General features: G+C 44.8%; 1 protein-coding gene across 9 annotated transcripts in view; it reads right to left on the bottom strand.

Moving 5' to 3' along the window:
* Positions 1-19,676, bottom strand: part of GIT2 (GIT ArfGAP 2) — a 24,618-nt gene extending 4,942 nt beyond the window's left edge. The window contains exons 1-19 of one of the 9 annotated variants that reach the window (XM_032128396.1): positions 19,551-19,676; positions 15,097-15,230; positions 14,471-14,583; positions 13,670-13,775; positions 13,266-13,352; positions 12,991-13,121; positions 12,445-12,539; positions 11,759-11,804; positions 10,906-10,957; positions 10,364-10,436; positions 9,942-10,039; positions 9,551-9,662; positions 8,936-9,078; positions 8,071-8,220; positions 6,204-6,452; positions 4,712-4,801; positions 2,205-2,287; positions 1,935-2,117; positions 288-404 (exon numbers count right to left, since the gene is read on the bottom strand). In XM_032128396.1, the coding sequence (XP_031984287.1) occupies positions 288-404; positions 1,935-2,117; positions 2,205-2,287; positions 4,712-4,801; positions 6,204-6,452; positions 8,071-8,220; positions 8,936-9,078; positions 9,551-9,662; positions 9,942-10,039; positions 10,364-10,436; positions 10,906-10,957; positions 11,759-11,804; positions 12,445-12,539; positions 12,991-13,121; positions 13,266-13,352; positions 13,670-13,775; positions 14,471-14,583; positions 15,097-15,230; positions 19,551-19,674 (2,186 nt within the window). In that variant the 5' untranslated portion in view covers positions 19,675-19,676. Of the gene's footprint in view, positions 1-287; positions 405-1,934; positions 2,118-2,204; positions 2,288-4,711; positions 4,802-6,203; positions 6,453-8,070; positions 8,221-8,935; positions 9,079-9,550; positions 9,663-9,941; positions 10,040-10,363; positions 10,437-10,905; positions 10,958-11,312; positions 11,319-11,758; positions 11,805-12,444; positions 12,540-12,990; positions 13,122-13,265; positions 13,353-13,669; positions 13,776-14,470; positions 14,584-15,096; positions 15,231-19,550 lie in introns of all 9 variants that reach the window. The other 8 variants (XM_032128387.1, XM_032128388.1, XM_032128391.1 and 5 more) reach the window with 8 other exon arrangements.

Genomic DNA, 19,676 nt, shown 5'->3' with positions numbered 1-19,676 from the left:
TTTACCTTGACAGGCAATAAATAAAACAGAGACAGGAGAATCCTTTACACCAGAGCCAGCTGCAGCTCCAGGCTGTGGTTCTGTTTCCCCACTGATCACTACTGGGAGCTGAAGGGGCTGTGCCACACACCCCTGGCCTGCAGGGGCTGCCTGCAGTTCCCTCATCCCCTGGAGCATTTCATGCATCGCCTTCCACGACCCCCGTGTGGCCGGAGTGGGAGGGAAAGGGGCAGCAGAGAAGGAGAAAGGACACTGTGCCTGGGAGGCAGGGACAGAGGCCAGAGTACCAGGAGGCAGGGCCGGGCTGCTGGCTGGTCAGAGGCTGCACGGGGGCTCGTTCAGCCCCGGGGACCCGCGTGCCGAGGCTGTGTCTGAGCTGGGATGTGCCCCCACACTCCAAGGGCCTGCTCAGCCCATGGAGCACAGGGAAAGGGATGGGAGAGAGTGAGAAACAAAAGGAAGAAGGGGTTTTATTAATAGATTATATTCTTGCATGACTTTTTTTTACTCTCCAGTTATCTAGGCAGCACATGATTTTTCTCTACAACATTCCCAGCACGAGCTTGGAGGATGTGTTATTACATCCTCAAGTATCTCATTCTGATAAGGAAGCATTTCCCTGTGTTAAGGAAGCCAAGGAAGAGGAAAACAAAGAACAGCAGCTTCCTACTTCAGTGTTTTGCAAAATAACACTCATCTAAGCATAGGCAAACACCCCACTCCACGTGTGGTAGAGAAACCAAAAATGCAGCATAACAGGTTTTTTAAAAGCCTGATCAATTCAACAATGAAAGCCAGGTATGCTGCATTCTTTCCTTCAATGATTTAGAAAAGATATCACTGTATAGTGTCACTATCATATTGTATAGTGTGATACCATAAAAACTAAACTTATTTAAAGCTTCCCTGTGACAAACAAGCAACAAGAGATTGCACTGGGAAAGGTTACGCCAAGGGCAACGAGCTCAGCACAACCACGGCAGAAATCGTCACTTGGCATGAGAAGGAGAGGCCATGCCAGCCCTGCTAAAAATAGCAAAGTACAAGAAGGAAAAAACACAGAACAAAAGTGGCCCCACTGTTGTGCACTCCTCTGAGCGAGGCAGGAAGTGAGGGCTCAACACAAACCGCTGCTGCTTCTCCCAGGCACAGAGGGCACCGAGCTGGGGCCACAGCAGGGCCAGATCTGCCAGCCTGCAGGGCCAGGTTTGCTGGAGCCCAGGGTGTTCCAGCCCCAAAATGTGCTCACACCTGTGAATATGTAACTCTGATTTACAGCCCTCTGAAAGAGCTGCGTGGGAAGCAGCACCTGATGATCAGCAAAGGGAGTATCACTTTTAGTCACCCACAGCTATTCTGGAAACTGTTCAGGTGGGCCAGAAGTTCCCTGAGGGAGCCGAAGCTGCTGCAGCCTGGTACGCTCAGGCAGTGCTCTGCTTGCTCAGCTGTGTCTGTATCTAAACACAATAGGTCAAATACTTTTGTTGATACATAATTTGTACTAATAGCTCAGTAGGAAAGCCAAATTCTCTCACAATTTTCATCTGAAGCAAGACCTGGTGTTACTATCACATTCTGTGGAGCGTGATCACCTATGGACACAGAGGGGTGAAGGCCCAAGAAGCACTTGCAGTGAGTTCTCTACAACACATTTGATTTGTGTCTTATTCAACACTTGTTTTGCAGCAGGACTCACAAGTTAAGGGCGGGGCAGGCAGCACTGCAGCCAGAACCCACTCACAAGGGGCCGGTCACTTGTCCCCAACTCGCCCCGTGGCACTAAGGACACCAGGGAACACCACAGACCTACACATTTTACAGGTGTGAAATAGTGAGGCTGTATTTTTCTACAGGTGTACTACAGGTGAAAACACCTGAAGAATTTTCTTTGTTTTCTCACCAACTGCAGAGCTTTCCCAGCACTCCCTCCTTACCTGTCATGTTTGTTCTCTTGTGCCGCTCGCAGCAGCTCCTGGATGTTCTTGGTGATCTGCTCAGTTTTCCGAATCACATCTTCTGTACTGGGCAAACTGGTGCTGGGGGCTGAGTCTGTGTCTTCAGGGATGGACCCTTCACCCTGCCAAACGACACTGCGCTGCCGCCCCTTCCTGCCCGACCTGCAGGGGAGCAAAGCAGGGGTTGGCCTGGGCACAGAACAATCTCCTGTCACCCCCAAGCTGTGTCAGCTCTGTCACAGCACCTACCCCGGCTCCTCCAGCTCCACAGGGGTGGTGGGGTTGTCATAGTCGCTCTCAGACACACTGCTCTGCTTCTCCAGCTTCGAGGCCTGCAAGGAACAGATTTACTTCAGCCTGTGCAGGAAAGAGCAGCCCTGGGCTGTGCCAGAGCCATGCCCTGTGCATGTGGATTTGCTCTTTGCACAACAGCTCCTGCAGGAGCCACCACCCTGGAGCTGCTGTGCCCCTCTCCCCATGATAGGCTCCTGCTCAGATTGTACCCGAGGCCCTGGGCACTGCCAGCACAGCACAGCCCCACCAGCCCCTGAGCACCCAGCATGGCAGGACAGACAGACAGACAGACAGAGCACAGCATCCTTCCCTGCCACTGAAACTGCCCCAGGGGCACACACCCAGAAGCCCACCAGGAGCAGAGGCCAAACAGAGAAGCAGCACCATGAAACAGGAGCCTGAAGAGTGAGCAAGAACCACTGGAGAGGGGAGAACCCTAGAGAAAAAGAGGCCAGACCAAGACAGCAGAGCAGAGGTCAGAGACCATGGGGGAGAGGCTGAATGCAGAGTGCAAACCAACTGGTGGGAGGCTGGCCCTGGGAAGGCCACTGCAAAATGGGAGCCTAAAACAAGGGCTGAAGACTGTGGCAATGGGAAAGCCAAAATAAAGACAGGAGACAGAGATTGGGGGAGTCCAAGCTGCAGGTGGAAGACCAAGGGCACATACAGAGCTGATGAGACTTGGAGCTCATTACAGTCTGGGGGCCAACACGAGAGTGGTTAAAGCCCATTGCAAACTGGAGCCCAAAACAGGGTGGGAAGCCAAAGTGTGAGGAATTGAGGCCCACTGAATGCTTAATACTGGTGCAGTGTTGGAAGACCAAAGAAGCGAGAGTTGTGCCCCAGAGCACAGGATGCAACAAGGGCAGGAGGCCCAACCATCAGAGTAGAGGGCCATGGAAGAATTGTGTCAGGAGGGCAGGGGCCAATTCCAAAATGGAAGCTGAAATGAGCAGGAGGAATGCAGGGAAGCAGAGGCTGGATTGAGCTCTGTAGGCCCATTGCAAAGTGGGAGGTTGATCCAGCTGGGAGGCTGATCCCAGAGCAGAGGCTGAATGAAGAAAGGGATACTAAAATGAGCTTGGAGGCCAAATCCTCGGCCAGGCTCCAGGATCACCCACACATCTGCCTCAAGTCTTCTAAAAACTACAAAGCTTCACCCAGGTGCCCAACACAGCATGTCTGGTGTCAAATACACCATGCTGATGTCACTCTGATCACAGAGCAGCAGCTCAGGGTCCTTCACAGCCCCAACAACCAGCCCTGGGGCTCTTACAGAAACCCTGAACTCAGCATCAGGGTATCTCAAGGGTTAAACTGTAAAGGACACCTCCAATGTGCATCCCTGACCCAAACATTTAGGAATCTGCTTACCAAATAACACTTCTTGACAGACCAGAAATGTGACCAGGAACTGGTTTTCACTGGCTGAGATTCAGTACATTTGTTAAGCACTCATCTGATGCTAAACCAACAATTCTTAACTGAAGCACCTGGAGTTATGAAACCATCTCAATCTTAAAGTTACTTTGCACAGAAGGAAAAACCAGCATTTTTTGAACACTCCTCTCTCAGGACAGCTGGTAAAGATCAGTTGTAAAAGTGACATGTATTTTGAAGATAAGAAACTATTACATGTACAGTCGGACCTTTCCCCTCTCCCAGGTGTACAGAGACCATGCCAACAGTGGCAAAACTCTACCATCTGGTCAGAAATACAAACAGCAGTGATGAATGATAAGAAGAGGATACTGGGGATCACTAATACAGGATCAGTGTAGAATAAAAGCAACCAACCAAACCCTGTGAAAGTTTCCAGTGCCAGACAGCACTGCAGCCAAACCCAGATTTCCATTTGGCCAAGCAGGTTATTCCCTTGAAAGTTTGATCATCTATCCCTACTTGCAAACCTAGTATTTTCTGGACTGATATGTCCAAACATTGTACAGTCAAAATAAAATGGGGACAGAAGGAATTAAAAAGCAGGTTCTGTGTCCTGGCAGGGAGAAGCCAGAATAAACTTTTAAAACCCCAGATTTGGTATCTGTAAGGCAAACAGTCAATCAGGACCACCTGGATTGGTGCAAGCCACTGGCCCCCAAGGAAAGCAGCTTTGAAGCTGGGCCTCATGCAGTGCTTTTAGTCAGCAGGAAAGTTGTACATTGGCTTAGAAATATCAGTGAGAGCCTGGAAAATCACTGTCCAAACAACAGCCAGCTTGTCTTGGGGCTGTTGTGCAGCTGAACAAGTGACCTGGAGAACTGTGCGTGGTGTTAAAGGCTGAAGATGCGAAATTAGAGAGAGGCAAGTGCCCAGAGCTGGTGGCAGCAGGAATGGAAGGGAGGAAGTTCTGCTCCATGCAGGCTGGAAGGCCAGGCAGTGAGAGGGGGAAGAGAGAGGATGTGGTTCTGGGGAGATTGGCACCTCCTCCAGGGAAAAGACCGATTGGGAAGGTACTTAACCCTTCGTGTGCTCTCATCCCTCGACCAGGAAAGCGTGGAGGGGAAGGAAGGTAGAGATGAAGAGGAGGTCACAAACGCACTCCTCCCGATCTAAAAATGGGAAAGAGAAAAACACTCGGGAAAAACCAAAACACAAACAAACTCTTAATGAAATTAAAGGAACATTCTTAAAACCATGGAGGTGACATAAAGAAAGAACGATGTTGAGAATCTGGCTTAGGCTGAGTGGACTTAATTCTTTCCAAACACAATTGAATTCATGCTCATTGTAATGCTGAGATTCCAGAGGTGCCAAATTCCACGGAGAATAAAAAAAATTCACCACATGCCAAATTAACTAACTCCACATAAGATCAACGCTTCAGAACAGCTCCTCCTATCCAAATCTCCACCCAAATGACCAAAGGACCTATACAAAGCACTGTCACATGTTGCAAACACTGTCAAACACAAATGAATTCGGACATTTCCTGCTGCCAGAACTGCCTTCATATCAACATGACAATATAATTTAAAATGATCCAGATTTCATAGTTTAAATTAATTTAATTGAAGGTGGAGGCTGATTCCCTTGGTGCACTCAACTTTATTCTGTGGAATGTGCATGGAACATTTGCCCTCCCTCATGCCAAAGGTAACTTCAAAATACATTTTAAAGGTCTTAACGATTTAACTGGAAGTAAATACAAGACAGGGCTACCAACAGGGAAAGATATTGTCAAAAATCCACACATTTTAAATGTGCGTCAAAAAACCACTGTCCTGTATTCCTGCCCACAGGGCAATCTAACAAGGTGAAATAAAAAATTAACTGTGCTAGTTAATTAAACGCACTTGTTAATTAAATGCACTAGTGTGTGTTGGGTCACTTCTGTAAAGTGTGAACACCTCAGTGCAAAATCCCTCTGGCTAACAGAGAACTCCCTCTCCACATCACACAGGAAAATACTAAACCAGAAGAATCTGCCTGACTGGCAGATCTAACCCATCTCCAGCCTCCAGTTCCAAACTCAGAGTAAGAAACTGGTGGGCTGGGGAAAATTTTTCAAGTTTATTTCATTTTTGCAAGGTGGTTATGAAGTTCCACAAATTGGTACCTGTGTGTTTATCTCCAGAAATACATGAACTTTACCTACCTTCTTGGAACACTATTTTCCCCCCCTTTCTGGTTTTCAGACAATCACATATTGATATTTTATATATATGTAGTGTGGTTATATAGTGTGGTTAAAAAACCAGCTGAGCAGAAGCCCAAAGCTCCAGTTTACATATTCCAGAACTGCTACAGCTTCTGCTTTTCAAACCATCAGGCTCCTGCAGACATGTTAATACAGCAAACATGAACAATTCTCACAGTTCTTATTCCCCATTTTTTTTTTTGTCCCCTCTTTTTTTTCCCCCTGAGGCAGAAGCTGAGTGAACAAGCAGAGTCGGAAGAGACGGGAAAGCTGCACATGAGAGGCAATGCAGAAGCAGCAGCAGTTTTACTCACGTGTGGAGGGAAGGGCTGCAGCCTGGTGATGTTTTCTTCTGGGTAGGTGACCTCCCCCATGGGCAGGTAGGGCTTCTGCCCTGAGCCAGTCTCGTACATGGACATGGGCCTGCTGCCCCGGGCCGACGGGCGCCGCTTTAGGGAGGAATTGCTGCTGGGGTCTGGGTACTCAGAACCACTTTGCACCTGATAGATATTGGTTGTGGCCTGTCTTCTGAGGGTGGTATTTTCACTCTGTAGCGTTTGGAGCTGAAAGAAAATTGTACTGTACTACTTGGTTTGCAAAGAGCAAGTGCCAAAAGCCAAGTGACCACGCAACGCTCGCTTGGCAGCTGTGCTAGAAAATCCAGGTACTGCTAGCTGGGGGTTCATTTCTCTTTCAAAATCTACTTGACTTGCTTGGTATAAGCATAAAAACACCTTTGTTCCAGATCTGGAAGTATTTAGGTGCTGATTTCCAGCAGCTGCTGGGCTGTAAACTCAGTTAGATGTTAAAATTGGCTGTTGTACTCCAAAACACATGACCCATTCCCTCCAGCCTGCTCTACTGGCACAGGAATCCTGGGATAGAATGAGGCTGTGGGGGGAAGGACTGCCAACACAACAGTTTTCCAAGCAAAGGGAACCATTTCAACAGCCAATACAAGGACTTAGAAGACTTTCACATAAGGCCCATGAAATCTGACAATGCCAGAACTGCAGCACAGACACCAGAGGCAGCACAAAGGAACTCAAGCTTGCTCTGCAAAGCAAGGAGAGAGTTTAGCTTACGAAAATTAGGCATCAGCTACTGCTATCTAAGAAGCCAACAAGAAAGCATTTTAAAGCCTTTTATTATGTATTCATTTGATAGTGAAAACGCACCAATTCTGATTATTTTGTGGACTTAGAGTAAGTTTGCTATATTAACACATCAGAAAGAAAAGATGCAGTGAAGAAAAACTGCAGCACAGCAATGATCTCCCTTCTACTACACCATGTAAATATCCTAAAGCCTCATTAATTCATAGGCCCCAAAGGTTTTTTTTTTAACCCTAATTAGACTATATCTGTTTAAAGAAACTCAGTATAAGTGAAAAGTTAATTCAGTTGATTCAAGAGAAATGCTCAACCAGTACAAGCTGTTGAAAGACCAAGGAAATACCCCGAGATCTCCCAGTGTTCACCATTCCAACAGAATGGAAGAAAATGTTGGCACTTAACAGACAAGGATAATCCAATATGCTGAATTAGCTCAGCCTCAGGTGCAAACAGTCTCACCACGCTCCAAAAGCCCTGCTCTGCCCCAAAACAGTGGGTCCACCCCACAGCCTGAACAACTTTCTCTACACATCACTCTTGCAGGATTGTAATTCTTTGGAAAACAGGATTTTAAACACTAGTTAAAGGGATTAATCTGAGGGTAAGCAGCCAGCCCTTTCTAGCCAGTGTGACAGACAGGATAGTGAACTCAGATATAAATTGTCCTTAACCCCACAAAAATATAGATAAGTGCACACACATAAGATGTGGGCTGGCACTTGCTTCCTCATTGTTTAAAGCTGCTTATATTGAAGCAGGACAGCAAAACCACACAAGACTTGCAACAACTGCCTTGTCACTTGGAAAACTGATGTCAAAGTTTTGACATAAGTCAAATCAGCCTCATGATTTACTAGGTTGGATCACCACAAAAAAACAACATTCAAAGCACGTGTTGCACATAAATATTTATAGTCTCGTATCTGATCCCAAAGCAGCTCCACTTTAAAATGAGTTTTCTCACTATCCTAATACTGGATTATCTCATCCTCAGTTCCAGCAGTTTTATTCTAACAACTTCAGACACCCCAAGAGCTGGAAGGGTTCCCTCTGCTATGGCTGTTACCTTTTTCTGCATAATCCTTAGCTCATCACTCAGGTTGATGTTCACTTTCATTAACTGCTGAATCTTCACCTCAGAAGCCACCAAGGCATTTTTAACCTGCATATATTCCTGGGCTGTCACTGGTCCATCTGACAAGTCTGAATCCAAGCTCTAGGAAAAGGAAGAGAAAAATACTGACACCATTAAGAAGAAGAAAACAAGACCACAAGATTTCAACAGCTTTTCATGTACTTACTTTAAAGGCACCACAGTTCAAATGGAGTTTAAATGAATAAGATCCATTAACCAGAATCATTAGAAGTCCTCTATAAAAGCAATCTGATGTCAATTAGCTCTTAGCTCCTCTAAAAACATTTGCATTAGCATTTCAGTGACAAAATACTGTTTTATAAGGATTTTTTAAAAAATATACAATAAAGAACTGCAAACTTATAAATGATAGACTGCTAAATATCCAGTGTGCATATCCCAGGGAAGATGAAAGTAGAACCACCAGGTTTACTGCCCTTTGATATCATTCTGCATTACTCCTGGAATGGTTTAACTCACTTGGACACTATTGGTCTGCTGTGAGTATTTCTTCAGTAGGAAGCAGTGAATGTTTGTGAAATACCATGGAATCACTGATTCAGAGCTTTTTGGCAGATCCAATTATTTCATCTATGCAATTAAATCTATATCTTATCTCCAGACATACACATTACTTTTCCAGAGAGGTTTTTTTTTTTACAATAAAAATTCCTTAAGCAACAACATTTAATTTTAGAAAGTTCATAGACTGAGGCATGATTATGAAATTAAGATATTGATTTTCTGATCATGAATGCAGAGTACACTTGGGGGTGTATCACTATTTCAAGCCTACCTTCTGCCTGTTTGATTTAGCTGCATTTGTTTCCAGATCTATATCTTCATCTGAAGCAACACTGTCGTAATCAGGCTGGTCATTGTCCTGACTTTCACTGCTGTGCTGATTGCTGATGGATTTGAGTATCAGCTCCACATTCTCTGCAGATCAACACATTAAACACATACTAGTAAATCTGGAGAAGAAATGGAAGTTCATACTCTGAAAAAAATTAATTTAGATCCACCTAAGAGGTATGAATGATTACTGTCCCAAACTTTGAAGTTTTATGGTTCTGTCTTTTCATTTCTTCTAAGTGTTAAATAAGTTAGTTAATTTAACTTCTAAGTTAAAATAAGTGGTGAGAATCGTTTAGGAGCTTAATAAAATTCATACAAATTTAAAAACCCCAACAGACTACACTGGACAAATGGATAGCAGCATTCAAATACAAAATACAGGGAAAAATTAAAAGTTAGAAGAGATTCTTTTGTATTTTCTCTCCAGAAAAAAAAACCCAATATATAAAAACAATAGATCTCTCTCTTAATTCAGCACTGCTGAGGGGCTCTGGGAGTGATTAAACTACTGAGGAAGTGCCTGCAAAGGAGCTGACAACAAAAGATCACTCACCTTTAGAACCAGTGAGAGAATTCCCCTGTTGTCTTCGTTTGGCATCACTTAAAATGTCTATAACCAGAGTAGCAAACTCGTGGGCATTAAATCGAGCCAGTTTCTGCCTTCCCTAAATTACAGAATAATGCAGAGGAAAAAAAGTACATCCTGCATCAGATGAACAGCAGAGCTCCCAGGAAGAACTGACTATACACTTGGAGTTGACTGTTCAACTTCATTTATTGCAAACAGTATGATTTAAAGGGGAAATATGAAATTTTATTTTAACTTCTTTCCAAGTGGATGCAACTCTTCTACAAAAATGAAATGCAGTAAAGCAATATTACTTAAGCCTATTTAATTACCTGGCCTATTAAATTATTTTTACAATATTAAGAAGATTTCATACCTGATTCCTGGTTGAAGAATACTCAGGATTTACAGGAAGAAAAGGGACCACTGTGGTCTCTGTCACGAGTGTACTGTGGTTCTGAGTAGCAAGCCAAACTGCTCCAGAGAAAAAACAAAAAGAGGGAATAACCTTCCTGTACTGCTTGACACTATTTCTTTGTCAAATAAAAGACTGCAATTTCAAACACAAACACAATCAATTCAGAGGAAAGCTTTTCCCCAGAGGGTTCTCCATTTTGTGAAAAACACAAGATTTTTTCAATTAACATCCCCTTCAGGCAATGCAAGACAAAGCAACTCCCCTCAGCAGTAATTGCTGAATACAGAAGCACTTGAACAGAACATGTGCTTGCATTGGCATCTTGTATGTAAAGTAACAATCCAGATTTGTTTTATTTCATTCCAGAAAGCCTCACTCACCTGCATCTGTTTCCCTTCTGTCAACTTCATCATACACATCCATGGCAAGTTCTTCAAATAAGTGGTTGCTTAGCTAAGGGTCGAAGAGAATAATTACACTTTGAAAGGAAATGAAACCCAGTAAGATCTCTGATAACAGAGAAAACGCAAGAGCACAGCTCTGCTCTTTTCTTCAGCCTCTCTAATTCATAGAAATGCTCCTTTCTCAGCCTGCACAGGGAGCAGACATGTATGACCACCCTATTTCTAGGTACAGAGCCAACCATTCTGTTCTACACTTCTCCCTTCCTGGTCAATGGACTTTTTTTCACTCCCATCTGACAACAAAGAGACCTTTTGTGTTTGGGATGAGGCAGAGGCTCTGTGGGAATGAGGTACCAAATGCCACTGGAGATGTGGACTTCAACGAACAGTGAAGGCTCACAAAATATTTGTGTGTTTCAAGCTGTTCCTGCAGCAGATGGGTCAAGAGATACTTGTGGTAGGAAGCCTGAAAAATGAAGTGCAGAGTTTGCCACATCTAGAAAAGAAGTTTTACTTACAGACTGAAGCTTCTTCTTGGCTGCTTTTGCCAGTTCTGATACATCCAGACTGCTATGAAAACAGGAAGTGATCATTACATCTACAGCATTTCAGGGCTTCTACGTATCAAAATTCTACATTTTGGTAACTCAGTGATTAAAATGCCACTTTATCTTAAACCCCCTTATATTTTAGTGTTTTTAGCATTATTTTTAACACACTAATGTTACTAATATTGCTACTATAATATCACTATTAGCACATTCTTATGCTCTCTTATACAACAACTTATACATTTAAAAACCAAATAATACCAAAATTTCTTTGGAATATGAATACCCACAGCTTTTTACCCACACAATTTTTAGGTTATTACAGTTTTTCACAGCAATGTTGCAAGCAGGAGGTTGGACAGTGGTTTACTTACAGCCGTCTTATTTCCAATTGCACAGCAATAAAAAAGGAACAGGGACTTAAAATTAGTACTTGATGCTTCTTATACAAATATGATTTCATTGATCACAACCAAAAGTTAAAAGCATAAGTATTACAAAAATCAGGAAAACACTCAATTGGTCCTTGAATTATTTCCACAATCTGTTTCTTAGGAATTCCCCATGTGTGTTCCCTTCACAGAAATGTCTCACCTTCTCCCTGCATTTTAACAAATACAGTCAAGTTCTATAATTTTCTGATTTGTTGATATCCCAATATTCTTTCTAGGGAAAAAAGCTTTCAAAACTAATAAAGGCACACATTAAAAAGTTAGAATGGCAACAAGCTTAAAAGGTGTTTCAGTAAGGAAAGAAAACTTAATTATTAGGGTTTTTTTACTCAGATGTTTTCAGACATGTGATGGAATCAGCAACTTACCTGTCTGCCATCTGAGGTATAACAAAGTGCTGCCCATTTTTGTGCTCTAGAGTTGAAAACAAATTGCATTTTAATAGGTTGGTACTGGCTTACAGTTTTCAATAATATAAGCATCAGGCAACATTAGGTAATTTATCTTGCATGTAATTACTCAATTTCCAATTATAGGCAACTAGCAAGTTATAAAAGAAGGCTCCTGCCATGATTTCTAGGTGTTATCAAAGATTCCAATTAAGGCTTATTACTTGTATTGAAATTCTGTTAAAAAGGAAAATTAAGTTCTAACACAGGTTACCTTTATGGTTAAAAATCTCTAAGTGTCCTTGTGTTCAAAAGGCACACACTTAATAGAACACTCCCCTGCTGTTGCATTTCAATTAGAAGAAACTACTTGGAAGAGTTTTTACAGTATATAAAAAACATGTATTTGTGGAAAACCAAGAAGGAATTTTGTTTTTAATTTATATCAATTTAAAACCCTGCAGTTTTATCTGAATTTTAAATGCATCAACCCTAATCTTGCATCTTATACTTCCTTTGGTTCTTTCTGTGTAATTTATATAACATTAGAATATTTGGAAGTGATACAAGAAGTGCAGCGCCACTGACACAAATAGGACACAGCACAGTCTGAACTGTGCTGGAACAGACAGTGACAGGTCTGAGAGTGCAGGTGTTGTGCTCACCTGGTTTCCTGCCACAGAGGTAGAAAGCCAACCTGTCTGTGAGCTCGTACTGGATCTCCACCAGCCGCTCTGCCAGCTCGTGGTGCCCCCCTTGCCTGCTCACACACAGGGGACAGGGGTCAGTCAGTGACACACAGAAATGGGCAGAGAAACAGATTTAGTACAAGCCAACACTGCACGTGTTTGAGTGCATCAACCCATCACAGACTCACAGCCTGGTTCCACCCCGTGTGCCCCAACCCGGCCCTTTCCTACAGCAATTCCTGAGTCAACCCCCACTCCTGAAGCCTGAACTTGCAGACACTCTTGTCTGATTAATTTCCTGTGAGCTGCTAGATTGGCACAGCCTGTGTCATTGGCCTCACAGCTGATGTCTCAGGCACCCAGAACACAGGCTGTGATCTGATGAAAATACTTATTCCTCATTTTCATTCATTCACTCTTCCTGGAAAAAGTATTATTAGCATTTAACACACAAACTATTTCCGGACAGAAACGTATCTCAGCAGGTCCACTGTGTGATTTATGGACATCAGAGACTCCTACCTTGCATAGTCAACTGGAGTTTTCCCATTGGAATCTTGTGTGCCAGGATCAGCACCATAAACTGCCAACAGTTCTGCTTGCAAAGTCTGTCCTGCCTTTGCAGCAACGTGGAGCGGGGTGTTTCCTTTCTCCTGCAAGAGATGAAAGAAAATATCTACTTAACCAACAGGTGTGAGTTGGAGATTGAAATATAACATGAATCAGCTGAAATGAGTATAAATAATGTGAACTGTAATTGATTGTATATCAAAAGAATGAAAAGAAAATGTTCCTACAGGATGAAAGAAGTTGGCTTGAGCTCCTAAGGAGAGCAGTCGCAAACAGGTCTCCAGATTCCCTGTCCTCACACTGGAATGGAGTTGCTGAAAAAGAAGCAGAATTATATTTAATACAGCAGCAACAACTGTGAGTCAGCAGTTGTTTTTCAGCCATGCTTTGAGAAACAAAGCAGAGTTCTCACTACAGATCTCTTGTGTAAAGGGTTTTCTCCAGTTCACTTCAATTACTGCCTCTTAACATCACCTCCAGCATCCACATAGATAACCCCAAAAAAGGGGCTTTGAGTTGAAGTCAAGCTTTATTTATTTATGTAATAGTGCAGAAAACCAGAAACAATTAAGCCAAAAGCAACTAAGGGAAGTCAGTGAGATCTGCCTGTGCTGTCCCAGGAGCCACTGACCTTGCTGAGATCCTTGGCAGTGACACTGTCGTCCTCCCGGCACGGCAGGCGATGCACAAATGCTAACATTTGATATTTAGCTCTGATGAACTCTGCTTTGTTGGGACTGCAAAGAGAAATCCAGGCAACAAGAAAGGAAAGGAAAGAAATATCAGTGCTTTCGTAAGTAATACAGATGCTCCAGAAAAACAGAAAAATTCACAAGTGAAGACTGAATCAGAGCTTTGCATGTTGCTGGTGGCAAAGTTAGGCATGGAAAAATATTTTCATTAAAAACAACCCAGTGCAGATTGTCCGACCATACAGAGAAAACGTCTGTTACAACCATCAAATATCTGCAGACTGTAGCATGTGGTGTCTGTTTCTTAAAAGAAATACAGACTCTAAAATCATGCCAGCTTAAGATCTACACTTACTCTACGCAGTTATTTACATTTTCAAATAAAGCACCATAGTCAGGGGCAAAAATCTCTAAAGTTTTACTTAATTACTCAACCAAACTCCATTTTGTTGGCAGCATTCAGTGAACTGAAGCACATGACAAAGAAAAGTCCTTTGACTAAAGGTCCTCACATTCAACAGGAATCAATAATTCAGAGAATTCAAGCCCTGTATTCCCATTTTTCAATAAATTTTAAAAAATCAACACTCAGAAATAAAAGAAAAAAAATAACCACTTTAGTCTTTTTCTCTTCCAGCAAGCCAACACACACAGGTTCCTACAGATTCCTTGCTGCCCTGTCACTGCTGAATAAAATAACCCCACTTCTCTAACATAACAATTCTGCATTTCCCACTTACTGCACTTTATCCTGCGGGCTGGCCTTGCGCCGCCCGCTCATCACGGAGGCAGGGTCCAGCAGGGAGTGTTCCCAGATGGAATTAGCACCATTGTTGTACAGCGTTTCCACCATCTGAAAGCCAGAATACACAGACATTTTGCTGCTGGCTGCACTAATCAAATATTTGTACTTAATTTCAGGTAGATATCAAGCCAACAGATTCCCACTCTGCGGGCCAGCATCTGTAACCTACTGGGATATCAGAACTGGGCACGTGCTTAGGAGGTTATGATGTGGAATGCAGGGAGAACACCCTTAAAATTCTCTGCTCTTCCCAACAGCAGCTCCAGTTCAAAGAAAATCTTGCATTACACTGAAAATTCAGGTTGAAGCAGATGTACAGCAGAATTGTGAAAGAAAACTTGAGGTGACCTTCCAAAGCAAAGGTGTCAAATTCAAAAGGCAAAGACAATTCTGATTTTAGTGGTCCACCACAGAAAAACAAGAGAAACAAAACAAGAATAACCTCAAAAAGCAAAGCTTAAAAGGACCAGCCCCTCTCAAAAAAAGGTTTAGTGATTTAAATTACATTTTAAAAAATCACTATATCTGGCTTTAATGGAGGAAAACAGTTTTCCTCTCTACCTGCAGCAGTGTTGGAGGCCACGGGGTGTGTTTGAGATGCCTCACTTGGGAGATGTGACGGCCCAGGCTCCTGTGCACACTGCAGCACTCGTCACAGATCAGGATCCCCCTGTTTATGGATGCCCAGCAAGGATCTGCAAAAGAAGCCATTCATTGTAACACAGGAAGCAACATGACCTTGGATTGCAAAAGCAGAGTCTAAAATGAGCAGCTCTGCCTTTTAACCTTCCCTGCTTAGCCACTGTGTGAGCCTGTAAATGTTACAGCCTTGCTGGGGCTCTGGATGCTGGGAAAATGGGAAACACCAGCCCTTGCACTCAAGGCGGATGTGGGATTCCAAGGACAGTGAGGAGATCTGCAGCGGAAACTTGGGAAAAAGCCCCACTGCTTGCAGTTCTTCCTGTGAAAATACTTTCCTTTCTAAACATAACAGGACACTGAATTTATCATCACCTTCAAGTGCTTTACTTGTTATTTTGTGGACTCCCACAAAAGTATTCCTAACAACAGCGCCTACCTGCTCTTTGGAAAAAAAACTGTGGTTGTTTTGGGGTTTTTGTTGGTTTTTTTTTAAACTTGTCAAAAAAATCTTTTTTAAAAACAAATCTATACACATGAAGTTGCCACAGCACTCAGGCTTTTTCACCTACTACTCTGTTTTCAGTTTTATATATAACAATGTCTTTTAAATTTCCACTTTAAATAATAAAAACACTCAAGAATGTCATAATAAAAAAGGATACCGATGTGTCAAGTCAAAGGCTCAATAAAATCCAAAATTCTCAAGCAAAATAACTTCATCTCTCACCACATCTGAACTGAAGCATCTCATAAGCAGCCCAGAAGAAAACTGATGGGAAGTGAAGTAGTAAATAATATATATGAGCTATTATGTAGCTTCAGACATCAAAAGGCATAAAATCAAGTAGGAATGGCACATTAGGTTGAAACAATAAATGCCCACAGGACACCAAACAGGTCCCTTGGCTGCTCAGAGCTCAGTCTCCAGAAGAAACTCCAATTTCTGTCAGTGACACGTGAAACTCAACGTGCCTGAACCCAGCAGGAACAGGCAACTGAGCAGCCAGCAGAGCTTCAGACCTAGCACATCCCAGTAGAACAAAAAAGGAAATCAAGATCTCTTTTATTTTGGAAAAATCTTAATTTCAAATGCAGAGATGAGTCTGAGGCCAAATAAGTGAGTACAAGGCAAGCCTGGTATCTGATGAGAGAACTTCTGAGTCCTGTCAGAACACATCTGAGCAGTGGTGCATCATGGAAAAGTCTCCTGTGACCCATGCAACAAACGGACTGAATCCTTGCAAATGAGATGTGACCACAGCTGTGGTTTCTGAGCAGAGCTGATGATCTGGGTGTGCTGCAGGCAATGCAGGCAAATCCGTCTGAGCCATGAGGGACAGGAGCATCTCCTGACCTGCCAAAACCAGCCCAGCCCAGAGCCAAATGAAAGCAGGTGTTTCAGAGAAGAAAAAGCAATTATAAAAAACCCAAATTAACAACAAGCACATAAACTCCTTTTAAAATCATTCCATTATTTAACAACTTTCACTTCCAAGAAGAAAAAGAATAGCAATGGAGTGAGATGCATTCATGGCAACCTAATGACCCAAACTGAGGCAGCCTTCCAGATTAATGAGCCTGGTCCCTTCATGTTAGAGACAACCTCATCACACATGGACGGGATCCTAAGGGATCCTTCCCCTTGCCATTTCCAGGCTGTTTGTGAGCATTGCTCTGCATTATCAACAGTCAGCACCGGGGGTTTTCTTCACCTCCACCTCAACACCCAATGCCCCTGGATATTTTAGGTTTAAATTTAATGCAACGAAGTGTCTGCCCTGGAATTTGAGTAATTTTTAAGAGAGACCTACTTATGGACTCAATCAGGATATGTTTAAGCCAGTACCAAAATACACAGAATCCCGGGATAACTGAGGTTGGAAAAGACCTCCAGGATCATCAAGTCCAAGCTGTGCCTGATCCCCACCATGTCACCCAGCCCAGAGCTCTGAGTGCCACGTCCTGCCCTTCCTTGGATACCTCCAGGGATGTTGACTCCAGACCTCCCTGGGCAGCTCTTTCCAAGGCCTGACCACCCTTTCCATGAGGAAATTCCTCCTGATGCCCAACCTGACCCTACCCTGGCACAGCTTGATGCAGTTCCCTCTCCTCCTGTCCCTGTTCCCTGGGAGCAGAGCCCGACGCCCCCCGGCTGTCCCCTCCTGTCAGGGAGTTGTGCAGAGCCACAAGGTCCCCCCTGAGCCTCCTTTGCTCCAGGCTGAGCCCCTTTCCCAGCTCCCTCAGCTGCTCCTGCTCCTCCCGACCCTTCCTCTTCCCTGGACACGTTCCAGCCCCTCAATGTCTGTCCTGGAGAGAGGGCCCCAGAGCTGGACGGAGCACTCGAGGGGCCTCAGTGGCCCAGCACAGGGGTGGTCACAGCCTGGCCCTGCTGCCCACGCTGGTTTTGGTACAAAAGACAAGTGGGGAGAAGCTGCAGGGCCGGGCGGGCACTTTCAGGAACCTGCAGGGTGGTTCAAAACAGGAAGCGTGAGATGAAGACAAGCCCGGCCGTGGGTTTGAGAAGTGAGCTCCTGCCTCAGGATAGGAAGTGCAGCACAAGAGCTCCCGTAAGATCACCTCGTGTCAAAGAAAACCCTCTGTACTTTGCCACAGGAACAAAGGGGGCATTGATGAGGCTCCAGGGGAAGCACTAACTAATGCAGGTGCCAGGCACACCTGCTGTGATGCAAAGGCTGCAGCCCTCAGGTCTCCTGACACAGCCCCTCTGCACCCACTGACAACCCCCCTGGTTTAGGTAAAGGAAGGGGTTGATTCATTTTATTTACAAAAGGATTAAATTAAGATTTCTCATATACGTGGAAAAGCCAGTGGATTTCTAGTAAATAAGTAAAGACCTGGCAGTGCTCTAATGCCACGATAAAAGGCCGGGTTACAGGATTACCCCGACAGTGATTCCGATACCCCGAGGAGCTTAAGGAACACAAACATTCACACAGCTTTATCTCAGAGTCAGAGCACCCCCGGTGTGTGAAAGCATAGATAGGCTTCCCTGTGAGATAGGGACAACTGCCTGCCTGAGAGATGCCAACTCCATTTATTGTAAAACCAAAATTCTACAACGATACAAGTAGAATCACAGAATCCCAGACTGGTTTGGGTTGGAGGGAGCTTAAAGCTCACCCAGTTCCACTCCCTGCCATGGGCAGGGCCATCTTCCACTATCCCAGGGTGCTCCAAGCCCCGTCCAACCTGGCCTTGGGCACTTCCAGGGATGGCTCAACCTGTGCCAGGGCCTCCCCACCCTCACAGGGAAGAATTCCTTCTGTAAAAAGAAGGAAGCAACTTCTTGGAAGTTAAATTGGAATTTTTATCATTTTTTAAAACATAACTCAGATTAGATAAAAGTTGTTCTCTCCCTCCCACAACCTATCTTCTGCCAATTCAAGTGTTAGCTACATTACTGTGCTTTAATTCATTTCATTATGTACATAATTAATTAATTATATCGGGAGAACCTGCCCAAAAAACAAACGGCAAAAACTAGAGAGACAGAAAAGATACAGACAGAACAAACACACACAGCTGATGAAATAAACCAGGACAGTTTTAGATACAAGAGCAGCACAACTACAGATGGTCAGGAGATGCAACAGCCTTTCTAAAGACAAGACCTGTTTCCATAAGCTCCCAAACGATCTGCAGTGGGAGACGTGTCAGCACAGAGCAGACACTGCTCCTTGAGCGTGCCCGCGTCTCCAGACACCTCAGCGCAACTTTCCTTGGAAGTCTGGGACACCTACACCCAACCCCGGCTGTGGGACAAGTCCCAGTTTAACCCCCCCCGACCCTGGGAATACAGGAATGGATGCACGGCTCCGAACCCAGCCCCGCTCTCGCCTTCACAACTCCCCCAAAACAGCCACTGTCCCTTCCAGTGACACATTCCCAACCCACGCCCTCCTCCCACCTTTCAGCCCCGTGACTGGAAGGTGGATTTCTGTCAGCTTTTCTCTTCCTAAATTAGGGAGCTCCACATTTCCTTTCATGCCGTTGGGTGTCTACACGATGTTCCCCGGGGCTCTGCCCCCCTCAGCCTCCCCCGGGCCCGGGAGGGGCGGCGGTGCCAGCGGGACCCGGACACTCGGATACCGAGTTATATCCCAGCCCTGGAAGTGTCCCAGGCCAGCCTAGACAGGGCTTGGAGCAACCTGGGCTCCTGGAAGGTGTCCTGCCCATGGCAGGGGGTAGACGGAATAGGCTTTAAGGTCGCTTTCAACCCAAATCATCCCGGGCCCTTCACAGGTGCAGCAGCGGCCGCTCCGGGGCGGTGACACCCCCGGGCCAGCGGCGTCCCTGCGGCCCCCGGCCCGAGAGGGGAGCCCGCGCGGTGCCGGTGGCGGTGCCGTGCCTACCCTGAGCGCTGCAGTCGGCGCAGACCTCGCTGCTCCTCAGGCGCTTCGCCATCGCGGGACCGGCGGCAGCGGCGGCAGCGGGGCCGGTAACGGGCCCCGCCAGCCCCGGGCCGGCCCCGCGCATGC

The sequence above is a fragment of the Corvus moneduloides genome, chromosome 18, assembly GCF_009650955.1.
Source record: "Corvus moneduloides isolate bCorMon1 chromosome 18, bCorMon1.pri, whole genome shotgun sequence".
NCBI lineage: Eukaryota > Metazoa > Chordata > Aves > Passeriformes > Corvidae > Corvus > Corvus moneduloides.
This window is presented reverse-complemented; position numbering and strand designations above follow the sequence as displayed.